The sequence below is a fragment of the Ammospiza caudacuta genome, chromosome 2 (assembly GCF_027887145.1).
Source record: "Ammospiza caudacuta isolate bAmmCau1 chromosome 2, bAmmCau1.pri, whole genome shotgun sequence".
In the NCBI taxonomy this organism is placed as follows: Eukaryota; Metazoa; Chordata; class Aves; order Passeriformes; family Passerellidae; genus Ammospiza; species Ammospiza caudacuta.
The window spans coordinates 5107657-5125325 of record NC_080594.1 but is presented as its reverse complement, the minus strand read 5'-3'; the positions used below and the strand labels follow the sequence as shown (position 1 = coordinate 5125325).

Genomic DNA, 17669 nt, shown 5'->3' with positions numbered 1-17669 from the left:
GTGCTTATGGCTATGTGTACAAGTTGCAACCAGGAATTGCAGTGGGAGCTGCAGGGCACCTCTCCTTGGCTGGCACAGACACTTTCCCATCCAAGGTGATTTCCTGCAGAGCTCTGAGCTGGGTGAAGCTCTGAAGCTCTGTTGTCAGGTCTTCCTCACCCTCATCAGTCTTTAATGTATGGACACCTTTCCTGCTCCATGTTGGCTTGGAGACTTCTGCAGAGGGGGAGCATTGAGGGATGGACAGAGGAGTGATAAAGAAGCCCAAAGAAACACTGAGCACTTTCACAGGTGGTAAAATAGAGGATGAGTGACAATTTTCAGAGCCAAGGGATGGTCTGCCTTGCAGAGGGAAATACAGGGCAGAGCTGGGAGCTGCTGCTCCTGCACCTGACTGCTGATAACGCCTATCAGACACGATCTAAACGTGTAAATGCTGTTTAGGTTACACCTACAAACGATGTGAGTCTTAATCCATTATTTACAACACTGAGACAGGATCCAAATGAAGTTGATTGTTTGTGACACAAAAATAATCAGTCCAGAGTATTGCAGATCTTAGGACAAAGAGACCACAAGAATATATTTGTACTAAAAAGATAAAAGTTTTCTGAATAAAAGTTTTACATCTCCAAGAGCAGGGGAGAATTTATCCTTTCTCTGAAGGAGTGTGGCTCCATAGAGTACCTGCATGGATTTTTTATATAAAAATACTGGGCAGAATGGTTTTTTGTATGTTATCCTGTGAATGGTATGAGATTTATAGAGGGTCTACTGCTCCACTGGAAAATATTTGGTTTATTGCCCAGTAATCAAAAAAATGGATTGAAAACTACTCATATAAACTGCTCATATCTTAGAAAAAATTGGGCAAATTATTTGCCTGCAGGATAATAAAAAGGCAGATTGGTGGGAGCTTTTCCTGCTTTTATTCTCCATGGTGACAACTCAAAGGCAACGACTCGATGCTGTATGAATGGCAAATGTATAATGCCTGGTAATTGGGGATGTGGATGTCTCCCAAAAAGCTATAAAAGTGTTACATTTTCATTATAGAGTATTGTTATGTCCTTCTCCCCCTCGTATTGAAGAAGTTCATTACAGGGGAGGACAATCTAAGTAAAATGACAGCAGCAAAGAAAGCCACTCACTCCCTGTGTAATGGCTGTGGTAGGCAGCAACAGAGGCAGGAAAAAAGCCCAGGCATTTGTAAACAGCAAGAGAATTGTACCCCTGGGCCAGGGCTCAAGCTTCCCTGGACTGAATTTTGCTTTTAGGCCAAGCCTGTCAACTTCTAGTTCACACTTCTAACTCACCTGCAAGTAACAGCACCCTGGAACTCCATTTGCTTTCTGAGTCATTAAATGCTGCTCCTTTTTGCCACTGCTCTCACCAAGGACAATGAAACCTGAATGCATTTGCTCCTGCTCTTTGCACTCCACACCTCTGACTGCAGCTGCCCTGGGGATGGAAACAATACGGACCTGTTTTGAAATTATGTTCAGCTTTCGTTTTTGAAATGTTTCCAGTAACACCACTGCTTAGGCTTGAGAGAATATCTGGAGGACTTGGGGTTTTGTTGTGGGCATTCTGTAATTTTTGTTTTTATAGGGGGTAAAAGTGCCTTTTTACAAATTGCCACTCATTCTACATCCAAAAATCTCAATTGGAATCCCTAGGCACCACACTGAAGGCTGACTGGAAAGAGCCAAAGGAAAGCAGAGGGGTCAGAGAGGCACTACAAGCGTGACAAAAAATGACAGGCAAAAGGGAGAGGAGGTGATGGCCTGCCCTGGCAAGGCCCCAGCGCAGGCAGGGGTGAACGTCAGAAAGAATTATAAAGGTCACAAGAGAATTCATGTGGGAATCACAGCAGGTTCCTTCCTTTGGTATTAGCTAACTTTATTCTTTAGATTTCTGCTCTTTCTAATGCTGGTAAATCCAGCTGGCATTTCTGAGATCACATCAAAATGATTGCTGTTTCTTCAGATTATGCAGTAGATACATTCTGTGATCTTCCAGGAAATGAGAAAGGGACTTTATGAGCCCCAGGTGACATGAGGGTGGTTTCAGCATCACAGCTGTCGTAGAAAGCATGTACAGCCAGCACAGCCTGATGCAGATGCTACACCACAGAGGTTTCTGGAATTATAGAGGCAAATCTGCAGCACCTGGTAGATGCCAAAGGCATCTTTGCTCCTGGATTCTACTTTGCTCCAGTAAAAAATGGGCTAAAGCCCCTTTAGCTTTTATTGCCACGTGCCAAACCCAGTAACTGGTGACCAAGAACAGATCCTCATGCACATCTTGTGAAAGCTACCTGGAGAAACAGCTCCGTGCAGTTTCTCAACTATCTCCACACCATTAAAGCTATTTTCAGAATAGCCCAGGCATGACAAACACTGTAGTGCTGCATTTATGTACCTGGAACAGTTTGTGGCAAGGTTCAACTGCTGCAGTATTTTGTGATTGCTCCTTCTCAGGGATTTCTCCCAGCAGCTGTCCTTTATCTCTGAGGGATGCAGCAGCTCTGGGGAGCACTGCTGATGGCCACCCCTGACCCAGCTCCAGTAACAAAGGTGGGGATGTCACAGCTCCAGTCCCCTGTACCATGTGCCAGCACAAAGACCTGAGCAATTCTGGCTGCCTCTTTCAGCTCATAAATGTTAAGGGTTTCTCAAAAATTTAAAGTATTCAGAGCGCTAATTTTGTTAATTTTCCATTTCAGTGGTAATGGAGTGTTCTGAGGATCTTCACACTGAAGCCACCCATTGGAACTTTTACAATGTACTTTGAAGGAATAATGGGATTGATGAAAAGTCATTACCATTGATATTTATTTGCCCATTCCATTATATAAAAACCTTTTTTTCCTCCAGTAGCAAAGATTACCTTTTTTGACAGTACAGCCAAATCTACTGCTAAAGCTTGATCCTGCTTTTGCTCTAGGGGCTCTTTTAAATTTTTACAGGATTCTTTCTCAGTATCTGTTTTCTTAGCAAATCACTGTTGTGATGCTGTCATTTGAAGACCACAAAACTCTCCATGTCCTTGACATAACCCAGACATCCATATCCAGTAAGAAAAGGATTTTAATTTTATGCCAGCAATAAAAATTCATCACTGGAAAACTTATAACTTAAGACCCCATATTAACCAGGCTCATTATTTCCCAGCACCAGCATTCTGCGGGTGTTCTGAAAGATGGCATAGACACAAACCATTACTCCTCTCCTGAAAAATGAGATGTCTGTCTGTCTCTGGCCCCCTGCTCCCCTGCTGCAGGAGTCACAGGTCATTAGGGTTGTGTAGCTGTGCAGTCACCCCTCACTTCTTGATTTGGTCCATTTGCTGCTGCAGACACATTTCTAATGGGAAAAATAAAGGTGGCCTGAGGACAGACATGATCAGTAACTGAAAATTCCTGCAGATTTGTACAGAGAGATAGGGAATTCAAAATTGTAGAGCAAGGTTGCTGCTGCTCAGATCTGACTTCAGGAAATTAAGACCTCCTTTTTTTTTCTTCAGCTGAATCTTTTATCATCTGGTTCAAACTCACAGAATCACTAGTCATAAAATCTTCAGTACTTTTCCAGGTACTTCGATTCAAGAGATGCTTTCAAATTCTCACAAACAGTTGTTTGTACAATTAAAACAGTTTTCTTAAAAGAATTGGCTTGCAACTACTATTGGCTTGCAACTATTTATAAGCTAGATACACAAATGGCAACTTCTTACACACAGTGTACAGATGCCCTAAAGTACCAGCACTGAACAAACAAAACTGACTCAAACAAATGAAGATTTGTATTTTTAATACACACAGCTCATTCCTGAGGGCTTGATCAAATAAACTACAGTGACTGAGATAAGGGACAGAACATAACTGAAATGAAGAGATTGTAATGGTCAGGCTTTCAGTATGAGCTTAAAATATAGAGGTATTCAGAGACTGTAAAACCACTGGTTTGACCCCTTTTTGGGATAGTCAGATGCATTTTAAAATTTCTGTCAACTGTTTCCTGGGTCTGATGGAAACGATAGCAGGGCTAAGCTGCCTTGAAATTCATGGCACAGGAGTTGCCAAAATTGAAACTTTAAATCTTTAAATCTTGGAAGGCTACCTCTGCACAAACAATTCTGCAATTCCACAACTGTATGTTCCTGCTGGCTATTCCCTCTCTGGCCAGGAAGACCCAGGACAGAGATTTCCAAAACTACAGCCATCACTAGAGGAGTGTGAGAGAAGAACATCATCCTTTCATCAACTCACCTTCTCACATGAAAACTGGCATCAAATCAATGGAGATTATTTCTGTGGAGAAACATCAAATCTATGGAGATTATTCTTCCTCTCCCCTGACAATTCCTGGTGGATAAACTATCTGGCAAAGGAGTAACACAGAAATTAATCTATCATTTTTATGGAGAACTGCAGTGATGTTAATATACCTTGCGTTCCAAACAGTAGTGCCAGTATGAGCATCTGAGGCCAGACAGCTTCCCAAGTTCCCAGAGGAGCAACAAAGATGTCATTTCAGAGGGTGATAAAAAAAAATGTCCATAACACAATAGGGCATTATGTTGTTTCTAGGTGTAATAGGGATCAAGATACTGGACCTTAAAATGTTCTCATCATCTTCCCTCACATGGTGATTTTAGCAGCTAAATAAATGACTGTATAATACTCTATGAAAACCAGAATGTCAGGCTTCCACATGGTGTGAAGCACTCACTTCTAAATAAAGCTATTCCTGAGACAACAGCCACTAAAACCACCTCCCAACCAAAGTGAATGGAATGGTTTTAAGTGAAAAGGGTGACTTTCAAAGCTTGTAGCAATCCACAGTGCTTGTTCTTTTCCCACTGCTGTTACTGCTCTCTTCAGTAGTAGCTTCTTCTGGGAAACTATTCCCAGAAAGGAGTGATACCAGTGGCACAGGATGAAGGTCTGCAGCTGCCCTCTCACTGAGACTGTCCCCTTTTTGCTTCCTTGGAACAAAAAGGCCACTCACTAGAGTGGCAGAAGTGTCTGGTGGTGCTGGAAGCAGAGCACTAGGAAGGCCAGAGCACTGCTTTTAAAACAGTGGAGCAGGTGCTCCTGCTTGAACCTCTACAGGCTCACAGCTGAGCTGCAAGGAAATGCAACAGCATCAAAACAAAACACAGTTGGGGGGGGCAGGGGGGAAACAAATCATGCTCTCATCACAATAAAAGCTACTTTGACCCACTTTCAGAACAATACATCAATCTCACCTGCAACTCCCATTACACAACGAACAGAACTAAATATATTGAACAAACCAGCTCATAATTGTCTGTTTCCCCATTCAGCCCTTATCAAGGTAACATCTCATCAGTCATTTTCTTACAGTGTCTGAAGGGATGTGGATTTTCTTTCGGGATTTAGGGCCTGATCAGCTGGAGGCAGTCTGCAGTTGTAAGAACAAGGCCTCCTCCCAGCACAGGGGTGATACAGAAAAGGCTTTAGGTATGGAGACAATTTTGATCCAAAAAGAGAACCGAGGAGACAGAGAGAGCAAGAGGCCTCCCTCTGCACATGGGACAGGGCAAGAGGCACAAAGGCAGCCTCACTTGTAGTTCAGGGCTGCAGGGAGGGCTGCAGAGGCAGTAGGGACATGGCTGCCATCCAGAGCAGAATGGAGGGCACTGGAAAACAGGGCACCAAAGAGAGCCCCAGCCTCATTTTCCTGGCAGACTCCCAGAGCCTCTGAGAGCAAGTGCTGTCCATGGGAGTCTGTCTCTTACAAAAGCCTCAGCTCCCCTGGATGGAACAAAAAGTTGAAACAGTCCATGGCTGATGGCTGCAAAGGTTCACAGAGGCATGTCTTGCTTGTTGCTCTGCATCTTCTCCCCTGCAGTCACCTCATGATATCCAGCCCATCAACATGACAGGTCCACAACAACTTCAAACCACAAGGGACATCCTTGTTGGGAAATCATTCTGAGAGGAAAGAGAGAAGATTCAATGTCAACAGGAAATCTCCCATTGGTACAGACAAAGGGACAGACAAAGCTTTGACAGAGACAAAACTAAACAGCAATAGCTTTGCCCACTCACAATCCAGTCCTCTCTCCCACAGCCAAGTTATTCTAATGATAAGGTTTCCCTCGTGGTGCAGATTTCCCCAGCTGGGTTAGATGGGGAAGATCCCCTTCCCCAGCAACTATGACCTTATCAGTCCTCACCAGCTTAGGCTGTGGCAGGATGTTTTGCACTTGCTGGTATCCTGGGTGAGGAATGCCTTTGGCATGAATGGCCCCCATGGGAGTCTGTGATCTCACCCATTTCAGAAAGATGCCCTTACATCATCCCCTGCTAGCAGCCCTGTTCCAGTCCAGAAAAACAAGAGCCTTTCAACCCTTCTTCAACAAGAATCAAAGCCAAAGCAAAGCCCTGTAATTTCTGTAAGGCCTGGGTAACTTCCCTACCCCATTCCTCCTGAACTCTAGATAAACTCCCTCCGCCTTGGATTACCACGCCACAGATGCCAAAGACATCCCCTACCTCCCCAGTCCCAGGCACATCTGGCTTTCCCCTCCATCATGGGCTCCTGTGCAGGAGCTATTACCCTTTCTGGCTGCCTATCCCCCCAATTCCTTCCCCCCTTCCCACAGCGAGTGACACCCAGATGTCACAGACATCTTTTATGAAAAATCCTTTCCTTAGGATTTTTCCTCCTGAGAATCCGGAGGCCTCAGGAACAAAATGTAAACAATGGTTAACTGCTGCTGTGGAATGCAATAGGTGCATCTGTGATTGGCCCATGTTGGTTGTTTCTAATTAATGGATAATCACAGTCAGCTGGCTCGGACAGAGAGTGCGAGACACAAGCCTTTGTTATCATTCCTTCTTATTCTGTTCTTAGCTGGCCTTCTTATTAAATCCTTTCTTCTATTCTTTTAGTATAGTTTTAATGTAATATATATCATAAAATAATAAATCAAGCCTTCTGAACCATGGAGTCAAATCCTCGTCTCTTCCCTCAACCTGAGACCCCTGTGAACACCGTCACACCCAGACTCCAGGTGTCACCCTCCTGGAAAACCCCCTTCCCCATCAGCTCTGGTTGGTAACCCCTGCCTGGTGGCTCTCCACTCAGCCTATTTGGACCAGGACCACCAGACATGGCCTCACTGTTTTCTTGGGGTCCTTTTTCCTCTTCTTGTCAGAGGCATTGAGGTAGGCCTGTTCCCTGGCCCTGTAGGAAGGGCCTCGGCTCAGCTCCCTCTCGCTGTAGGGAGGCAGGCTGTCCTCCTCCTCCTCGTCCTGCTCGGGGGACGACGACTGCGGCGGCGGCGGCTGCGACTTCTCGCCTTTGTAGGTGGAGGGCGGCGACCAGGCGTAGTAGGTGCTGCCTCCCCTCTGGCTGGGCTGCGAGCTCAGCTTCGAGGGGGTGGCACAGTGGTCACCGCTCTCGTCGTAGCTCCGCGATTTCCTGTCCAGGACGCTGCTGAGGTAGGAGTGATCGTATTTCTGGCTCCCTCCGGGCGTGCGGCTCACCAGCCGGGGAAGGTGCTTCTCCTCGTGGGCGCGCCGGCGGGGCGGGCTGTAGGACCAGCCCCGCTCCGAGTCCGTCAGCGGCTCGCGGCTGGCCCTGCAGCGCTTGCTGTAGTATTCCTCCAGGGAGCTGTCCTGGCGGGGCAGGGCCCCGCCGCGCCCGCCGTGCGACTCGGAGCGCTCGAAGCGCCGCAGCTCCTGGCTGTCCGCCCGCCGCGGCCGCTGCTGCTGCTGCCCGTAGGACTCGGCAAAGGCCGCCAGCTCATCCATGGACACGGCCGGCACGCCCACCGAGAAGCTCTTACGGGACAGCATCTCCGACTTGGATCTCTGCTGGCTGGAACAGGGAGGAGGTAGAGTTAGATCCAGCTGCACTCTTCCCCACCCCGGCTGCCTGCACAGACAAGGGAGGGAAACACGCCCTCCTGGGGGCATGTATCATCTGAGCTGTTTTCATCGTCTTCCATAGGAAGAGAATCTATCACATCCTTGAAACCTCGGGTTCTCTCTGCTGAGTGTAAAGGCAGCTTAGTGCACATAGCTCAGGTTCTTTGTGTCTAATGTTACCTGAGGTTATCCCCAGGGTGCATCTGCCCTGTCCTCCAACATGCAGGGCTGGACCTGCTTCTCCTTCATCCCAGAGCTTGTAGGTGTATATCCTGCTGAAAAAACCCAAGAGCCCAGCCATAGAAGCTCACAGCAGGGCAGTTTTGAAGCAGGTTTAAAGACAGTGAGCTGGTACAATAACCCAGTACCGAAGGAAGAAAATCCCTGCCATTGCTTTTGGAATACTGGGCTGCTTGAGGGAAGGTTGGGCTGTCTCTCTTTAGGCACCAGAGTGCAAGTCCTTCAGCCTGGAGCACTAGTCTAGCTGCACCAAAGCAGGAGGGTGTGACTCCTATATAATAAAGCACACCAGCATTGGGAAGTGCTGCATGCATCAGGTACAAAGCTCAAGAGAGAGATTTGCACTTTCCCACCATGGGAAGAGTGGCTTAGTTCCCTATTGATCTCACTTTTACATCCCACTGGGACTGGGGTTTGTACCTGTCTTCACCCAGCTAGGGAATCTTCAGCAGGCTCATTGTTCCTTAATGGATATGGCTTTGCAATACTCAGAAGGGGCAGAAATAAGAATAAATATCTACTTCAGGAAGAAAGAAGTATTATGACTCTTAATATCAGCAGGAATAGATGATTTTTACAGATCTTCTTGCCAGTGCACAAGTGCAGCTCTTGTTACATGTCAAGAGTTGCAATCAGCTTCATTCTGACCTCATCTAATAATCTGTCCAGATTTCCTATTTCTCCCTAGTCCCTCTCTCCCACTAAGCAGAGCAAAGGCAGCAGGAAACAGGGGAGAGCTACCAGTCCATCTGTCCCTTCTGCTTTCTTCAGCCCTTTGCCAGACAGAGCTGTCCCCTGCCGCGGTGTCCCTCACCTGTGCCAGTAGCTGTCCCGCTCGTCCCTGTAGTCAGACACAGCCTGGGAGCGGGAGGTGCTGCCCACCATTCCCGCCCAGTACTCGGCGTCGCCGTCCGCGTCCCCCGCGGGGGGCAGGGGCTTCCTGCGCGCCTGCCGGTAGGGCTGGCGGAAATTCAGGTCCTCCTCGTGCAGGGAGCTCAGCTCAGACACGGTGTTGTTATCTGCAGGGGAGAAACGAGATGGGCATGGCCTGATGGCAGCCAGGCGGGGATTCTGAGGGTATCGCAAACAGCGGGAGATGCCTGCGTTCCACATAACTGACCTCACCCTCTGGGAAAAGCTTTCCACCTGTGAGCTCTCTGTCCTTGCAAGGTGGTCACCGAGCTTGGTGGGACACCACTACAGCACAGAAGTTGTGCCCCCTCCCCTTTTCCTGGCTGCCTCTGGATTTGGCCTGACTTGCCCAGCTGAAACAAAAGCAACCCCCTCAAAAAAAGATTAAGGAAAAAGTAAAAGTCTGTCTGAATCACTGTCAGTCTCTACCCCATCAAGCACACTGACATCTGTAGGCCTGACATACCAATCTGCAGAGGTCTTTTTATAGTAAATCTTGTGGGTGGAGAAGACAGTGTGCTCAGCAATGACTGTTTTAGAAGTATATATAATTTGTTCGTTATGCCTAATCTGTACAGAGCTTTGATGTAGTGTCATTCCTTAAAGCCCTTCCCTTCAATGATTTTCAGGATCCCACACGTCTGTTTCAAGTGAGCCTCTAGCAGTGCCTAACATGGGTTAGCTCTGTGTGCTGCCCACAGGAACTGAGCCCCCAGCCTGCGCTGTCCTCTGCACACAGCAGCCACAGGACAAGGAGCAGCAGCACTGCAAGCCCTTCCCACACTCCTTGCTCCATTCTGCACCTCTGCCTCCTAATGTGGAAAGATCCTCCCTTGGGTTTGTATTCTGACACACATTAAGTGCAGCCTCGGCCTTTATTTAAGGAAATAAAGCTTACCAGAGGCTATGGGAAGTTCCACAGAGAAGCTCAGTTCTCAGTTTGCACCATGTCCCTATTCACCACCCTGCACCTTCTGCAGGGCAACAGCCACTCCAAACGAACGTCCTGCTTCCTTCAAGCCACACTGTGGTCACTGAGCCCCCAAAAGACACTTTCAATAAAATCATCCCTCTTCTATTTTGCTATGCTGGGAATATACAGACACCACACTCACAAGAAATTGTGAAAACAATATCCCAGCTATTATCACACCACAGGCTGTAGAAGGTATGAGTAGGATTTGGCTTTTCAGATGCTGACGATCCCAAAGTTTAATTATACAAGTGGACAATTTTAATGAGCTTTTCAGTATCCCTCATTTTGCTGTAAGAATGATTAGGTAAGCACCAGACTTTTAAAATCAGAACATACCTGTAGATACCTACAACGTAGACTTTATCTGTCTCAACTAGCTTATCCTGGATATCATATCCTAGGGGCTGACTCTGAGACAAACCAAGTAAACTTTTAACTATGAATTTTCCAGTCTTCCTTAGGTCAGTGGGGAAAAAAAAATCAAACCATGCTTGTTTCTCACATCGTTCTCGCATCCTCCTAGCCGGGTCAAACTGAGCCAATTCCTTCTCCACATAGTACAGCACCTTCATGGAGTCCCTGTCCTTGTCAGCCTGGATCCTGTACCCTTTGCGCACTGCTAGGGAGACAAAAAGAAAACATTAGAGGAAAACCCACGTAAGAACAAGGAGCCCTTCCCACAACACTGCTAATCCTATAGCTGAGCTCACGTCTGCAGGCAGGTAGGCTGCGTCAAAACACACTGAGTCAGTCGCTGCTTCACAAGAAATTCGTCTACAGTGTGGGTTGTGAAGTTGTAAGAACTTGCATCATTTTAGAAGTTTGCAGGAACAGCAAAAACAGTTTGGAAATGCCCAGTTTGTACAACCCAGTGCATCCAGTGATGGACACTGAGCATGGTGGGACATCCTCACAGCACCTCACCCTCCCTCCTTTGAGACAGGCTCGCTCTGGAGTTGGTCTGCTTTGCCCAGCTAAAACAAAAGCAACCCCCTCATTGCCACAGAGTGATTCCAACTTTCAACTCCCACAGATGATGGCAGAGAGAAAAGCAGAACTCTTTTCTCCTTCCTCAGCACTACTGAAAGGATTCGTCATGGTATGGGAGAAGCAGTCTCAGAAGATCAGGCTTCCTCTACGCTCTGAGTCTGCAGGAGAAGCAGGTGGCTGAGCATTTGGGAGCTGTCACTGTGCAAGACCACTCCACCCTCCCACCCCCAAGAATTCTCCTCACACAGGTTGAAGAGCATGTGGCAGAAGCTCCAGTGAATATAGAAGGAAACACCAAGTCCCACAAAGCACACCACAGTGCTTTGAGATTTATACTGACTCCAGGGATGAGGCCAGCCAGGTCACTGGTAGCTGTGAAACTGTCTGCTCTGGGATTTTTTACAAGCTTTACTTTACAGAAAGGTATATATCTTAGACATGCATGAAATGCTTAACTTCTGGGAAGTCTGGACAGCTTTTTGACTTGTCCATATACCTGTGTGTAAAAAAGAAGACCCTGTACACCTGGAGCCAAAGCAGATTTAACTCTGGCAGGTTAGCTCCATGCACACCTTACCTACTAAAAATAGCTACAAACAGCCTGACTACCTTAAGGCAGGTCTATGATCAGCAAGCAGAGAACTCCACCTTTCCACTCTTTCTTTGAAGAAAATAAGGGTTTTACAGCAGATTATTTAAGAAAGGTGTCAGCGTGGAGCTATTTCAGGATCGACAGAAATTCAGGTCTAGGTACAAGAGAGGACTGCAACCCTCAAATTCAGCCTTATTAGAGAACCATCTTAAGGACAATTCACTGAACACTACAAAATAGAACCTGCCTGCCTTGCATGGGGTTAACAAGTTCCCTTGTAGGAATACTGCAGTGTTGCATGAATGCTCCTGCTGGGGAACAACTTAAACACTTGCACAGTGGTTCTGAGCCAACCTGTTCCTTCTGTTTTATCCCTCACCACTGCAACACATCGAGCTATTACCATATGGGTTGGGTAGTACGTCGCATAGTATGTGCTGTGTGGGCTGAGCAAGGACTTGGCAGAGGTATTCTTAGGCACCTCCTGCCCTAAACTGCTGTGCATGTGTCTCTGTGCACTAGGAAATAACCATGCTGTGCTTCAGGAATGGCTGTGCCATGGGCAGACTTCAGAAGCAAAGTGCTTCACTGTGGGTTTGACTGTGTAAGATAAGTGATTACATCTTGAGATATTACCTTGTGTGTCTGCACTTGGGAATGGTATAGGATGTAAAAATATAGTAGAGGTCTATCAGGGTCCTTCTTTTAATGTGCCTCCAGACAGCTGAGCTGACAACAGTGTGTGCTTTATTATCCCAGTGAGTGAGTGAGTGAGTGCACAGTGCTAGAAATGCAGACAGTGGTTTACAAAACACAAGGAATCCTGCCTCTGCCTCTGCCTCCCAAAGTGGAAGCACAGCAGGCCTCCTCAAGTGAGGCTGCACTGGCGGGCCTCAGAAGTGACAGCTCTGGCTGTACTGCATGAGCAGCAAGGGCAGTTCTCCACCTCACCATCATGGCTGGTACCTCACTTCTGTCTGGTAATGTGCCAGCAAAGGCCTCTCTCTATTCCTTCTTCTAATGTGTGGGCTAGGAGCTCAGCTAAGCTGCCACCTCATTTATACACAGCCAGCAAACCACTCTGACCTGCTCATAACCTCTGGGGAACTTGAACAGGCAGCTCCCCGACTCTGTCTCCCCAGAGCCACTGCTCACACTGAGGCTGTGCCAAACACTATTTGGGCAACCTCTACAGCTCCTGGAACTGATGGAGAATTAGCCAGGCTTCATGCTAGCTTCATACTAAGCTTGCTACTGCAGCTGTGTATCAAAAAGTAAATTTCTTGGTTAATTCTGCAAGAATCTAGAAATCAATTTTGGATTTAAATCTGCAAAGATGACTGTGAACAGCTCATAAAAAGTATTTTCCACTACAGAGGAAGCAGTTTTGTCTCTATGTTTGTTTATCAAATATTTCTCATAATGATACTAAATGTACAACTTATTAAATCTCTTCATTATTCCTTCAGCTGAGAACCAAAGATATTATTGTTTCTTCCTCACACTCGTCATCTGTAAATTGCCACAATCCTTTAATCAGGTCTGAAGCATTTTAAGCTCATTTTAATTATAAAGAAATAAAGATGCAGAGATGTTGACCACATGTCCAGAACCACTTGCTGAAGTGAAAGGGAAAGGAACATTCTTCCCATATTTTCTCCTCTTGAACAGTTAATAAATTTCTAATGTTTAATTTGTATTTAAGTGGACACTATTTTTATTCTTCTGTGGGTGGAACCAACTCAGCCAAAACTCTAAGCTGTCTCCCTCCCCAGAAAGGGCAGCACTACTATTTTTTTTCAGACAAGTATGTTTAGGAAGTAAATGATGTCTCATCCTTATACCCTTTTCATGTTAAAGATCTAGGACCAAAAGCTTCCCTGTGTGCAGAGTTTAAAGGATCTATGCAAGAGCCTTTAGGTAACCACTGCACTTAAAACAGTGCATAAATTTTAACTTATGTGGTGTCAACACTTCTAAATGAGAGAGATACATATTTTGGGAGTTTTTTTTTCTTCATTCAGCCCTAAGTTTAGAATAGAGTTCCTAGGCTTAATCTGAGCTTTGCCACATGGCATTTATGTAACGCCAGAAAATTTTCTAAATATCCTCAGGCCTGAGTTTTCCCATTAGATCCCCTCAGAGGGGTCATTTATAAGCATGGAATCTATCTAGGGCAAAATGTAAGCCAGAATTACACAATCTTCCAATCTCTGTCCCCCAGCACTTCTGATCCCATTTTTTAAATGGACTTGACAGAAAGGTGGAAGTCCCAAAGATACACAGCTTCAGACCAGACCTACACCAGCTGTGTGGAGGACACAGAGGGTTTTTATTCTCCTTCTGAGAAAGGCTTTTATTATAAACTCAACCATTACCTGTTTTGTTTAGCTTGCTGCCTGGCCAACAAGCAAATAAGTAGCTTGGAAAAGCCACACAATGTTTTCTCTTCTATAACCTGTCATTAGGGGATATTCTGGCATTGTGGAGAACCTTAAAAGAACAGAGTATAGGCTATAACTCTCCCTTAGCTTCATAGCTCAAGCACCTTGAACAACAGATCCATGATCCAGACTAAGGGTTTGTCCACATTATTGCAAAAAACATTAACTAATTTTTTTAAAAGCTTAAGAATCTCTGTTGTCTTGCTAGAAAGGTTAAAGCTCTGTGATATATATACTACTTCCTGTCAAGTGCTGAGGTGAGGGATTGAGTCCAGACACCTGATTTGGCTGCATCATCTATTAAATGCATCCTTCTGTGTAAGGATCATAGGATCCTAAGAACCATTCCATTTGGCTACCAAACATATCCACTGTTTTTTATTCTGAACTTGTGCTCTGCTAGCAGAGACAAGACTGGGAGCTGTGATCTGACTCTTAAAAATCCCTGGAGTTCCCACAACCAACACCACACTCTATATGCAATGACATTTTTCACAGGAGAAAAAAATTGAAGCACTGGGGTGTCATTCATCATTTTCTGACAAAGGTTTTTGAATTGGATACCTTCTGCGTTGGATCAGTGATTGATTTATTTCCTATTTCAAAATAGGAAATTTCTCCATTCCAGAGCTCTGTTTTGATTTCAGTGACCAAAAAAAAAGTATGATTGTAGAAAGAAAATACTTTTTGTAATTCCAGAAAGATTAATATACTGACTGGGGCAGCAGAAGCATGCATAGGGTTGCTCCAGAAGCTTAATTAATTATGCTACCAAATCTTGTCTTTTCAGATGTGTTTTATCAACACACTGTCGTGAGTTAATTTAACAACTGATAGTTAGTGTGGTGCTTTGAAATCAGCCATGTAGCTTGGTCAGTGATGATTCTGCATTGGTGAGAGTCATTTCTGCTGCAGAATGTTTGAATTTAGACACCCACTCTGATCCTGAAATGCATGTGGTTAAATAGCTGCCCTCTTTTCTCCTTGATGGCAGCTTCCTTTGCGGCAGCAGAAATGACCCTCCCCGAGACAAGAGGCATCACACTGAGATTCTAGGTCTGCTACTGCTCCACAACTCCTTTCTAGTCAGAAGCCTTTCATCATTCACATTTCACAAATGCAAAGGCTGAACAAAAAAAGTGACCTACTGACTTCTGTAAAGTAGAGGACAGAGTCCAGCCCCAAAAGATCTTGGGCAGAAATACCAAGGGAATGGGTTACTTTGCCCAAAATGCCACAGGGACAGTAAAACATGCTGCAGCAAAAACTGCTGCCAGAGTCCAAGCAGTGCCCTACAGAGGGTTGGAAGGACAGTTTACAAAGAGAAAGCAGCTTGCAAGGCATTAGCTCTAAGAGGAAAATGACTCCTGCCTCTGCTCTCCTGAAATCACCTTCATCCTTTTGTCCCCTGCAAGCGAACATTTGCAGCAGTAATGAGAGGGGTCCTGTACACGAACTTGGCTTCCCAATCCCTGCTGACCTAATTAAGCACCCACAAACTGACTCTGTGTTGATGGCCCTAGAAAAGTTAGGCCATGTGCCCTAATGCAAACGTCATTGTCAGAGACAGGATTAAAATGCAGTTTCCCTGTGTTTCTTCTCTTCACACCACTCGACCAGTGACAACCGTTCCTCCCCTTCCCAGCCCGGCTCCCAGTAAGAGGACTGAATGTTGTGCCTGGCACTGCAAATTACCATTTTGGCTTCCTGCACTGGCCTCACTTGGGGCTAAGGGAGGGGGGTGTGACTTGTCCATCAGCACAGCAGGAGATGGGACACCAGCTACAGGAACACTGGGGATGTAGTATGGACCTGGCATGGCAGAGACTGCAGGAGGGTACCCAGCTTTTGCTGCTTTGCCTGCTACATACACTGAAAAAGAAAAAGAACAAGAATCAGCATCACGCACCAGCCCCTCCAGACCCACTGGACACATGGACAAAACCTGCACCACCAACCCCACAGGAGACAATCAGACAAACTAATTAAAAGGACCAACCTGAATTTCTCTAAGCCTCAAAGGGTACTGAGGGGAGTCTAAAATATGTGCTGCATATAATAATAGTGCATATAGTAATAATGGCACTGAGAGATGCCCAGCATTACCGCTGCCATGATTTAGTGGCAGTTCAGCTTTAAAAATAACTGATGACTCAAGCAGCAGGATGAGGCTCAGGGAATCCGACAGATCTGACTGAGCCTGACCAGGAACCATGCTGGGTTGCAAGGATTTTGCACTGTTGTAGAGGACAGCTGATTTGCATTGCCAGGAAGAAACCTGCCAGGATGCTCTTAGCTCTGACCCACAACATTCACTGACACAACAACAACTTTGGAATGGGAGCACGACACTTTGGAAAAGCAGGCACAGCTGCCAAGGCAGGGAGGGCTTGGGGAATTACATTTGTAATTAACTTTGAGCATTCAACCATTGAGTAATAGGTCAGATGCTTCACTCCCTAAGAACCAGTTCTTTAGCCAAGCAAAGTGCTCAGGGCAAAGGAAACAGTATTAGCAGATTCTCCTCCTGTTCTGCCAGGGAGCAGAAGTAGCAGGGCAGATTTGCAGCAGGGTCACTCACGTGCCCGGGGACAGCAGCAGGACTCAGGACAGCAGGGGCAGCGGACGTAACAGCAGCAGCTGTGTGGGCAGCACTGGCACCAGCAGATCCCCACCAGGAGGAAGAACAGGAACGCCCCCAGGATCACCAGGCCCACAAAGACCCACTCTGGAAAACAAGGGGAGAAAGGGAGATAGTTACAGGACTGCACGTTGCTGTGGAAGAGAACATCAGCAACATCCTCCCAGCGGAGAGCATGGGGACAAAACACACAGGTGAATAACAGAAATGGACCGGCTCTCTGTGGGTCTAGGACTGGGTCTACTCCTCCTCTTGTGTCAGAGCAGAAATGGCACATGACAATGAGAAATGAGCTACCAAAATGTGGTCCCTTCCAGCAGCACAGAGGCAGGAGCCCTGGCTCCCCGGCCAGAAACCCTTCGCCCCACAGCAGACCTGCGCCAATGCCGCAGGACGTGCTCCATTAGCACTTGGCCCTCATCAAAGACTCATTCTTCTTGGCCATGTTCATGCCCTGCTTATGTGTTTGTTCCCTAGCCACATTCTGGTTTTAATGGGACAAACCATGGTGAAAAGCAGGCTATAAATAGCCCAGCAAACGAGCCAGGCCTGCCCCTTCGCAGCGAGGCCTACGCGCGCAATTATTCTTTTGAATGCGCCGAGCGAGCATCCTATTCAGGCGCCACCGCCAGCCAGGAAACCTAACAACCACTTTTTTCTTCCCCCATTGAAGCCTCAGATGATGTGTGCCAGGCCCCAAAAGGGAGCAGCTGAAAAACCCTACAAGTGAAAGCACGCAAGAGCTGGCCCACAAAAACCAGGATGGGGCTTAAAGGGGAAAGGGAGGGAGAAAACGTTTCTCAGACTTTGCTGCTGGAAAATGTGGTGGGAGCAGGGCTCAGCTTGTGCCAGGGCAGCACCTACTGCCACACAGGAGTTCCACAGACTAAGGGAATGATCAGTGAACACATCTGGATCAAGAAATTACAAGACTCCAAACATACAGGAGGCCTGGAGTTGGTTTT

At 46.4% G+C, this 17669-nt stretch overlaps 1 protein-coding gene across 7 annotated transcripts in view; it reads right to left on the bottom strand.

Annotated features, from left to right (window-relative positions):
• Positions 1 to 3798: 3798 nt before the first annotated feature.
• The window catches only part of ILDR2 (immunoglobulin like domain containing receptor 2), a 37846-nt gene continuing 23975 nt past the window's right edge, over positions 3799 to 17669 (bottom strand). For 2 of the 7 annotated variants that reach the window (XM_058824776.1, XM_058824780.1), the window contains 6 exons: positions 16645 to 16791; positions 15759 to 15935; positions 10540 to 10656; positions 8964 to 9168; positions 7160 to 7859; positions 3799 to 5965 (listed from right to left, as the gene is read on the bottom strand). In XM_058824776.1, the coding sequence (XP_058680759.1) occupies positions 5930 to 5965; positions 7160 to 7859; positions 8964 to 9168; positions 10540 to 10656; positions 15759 to 15935; positions 16645 to 16791 (1382 nt within the window). In that variant the 3' untranslated portion in view covers positions 3799 to 5929. Of the gene's footprint in view, positions 5966 to 6798; positions 7860 to 8963; positions 9169 to 10539; positions 10657 to 15758; positions 15936 to 16644; positions 16792 to 17669 lie in introns of those variants that run through there. The other 5 variants (XM_058824778.1, XM_058824782.1, XM_058824775.1 and 2 more) reach the window with 3 other exon arrangements.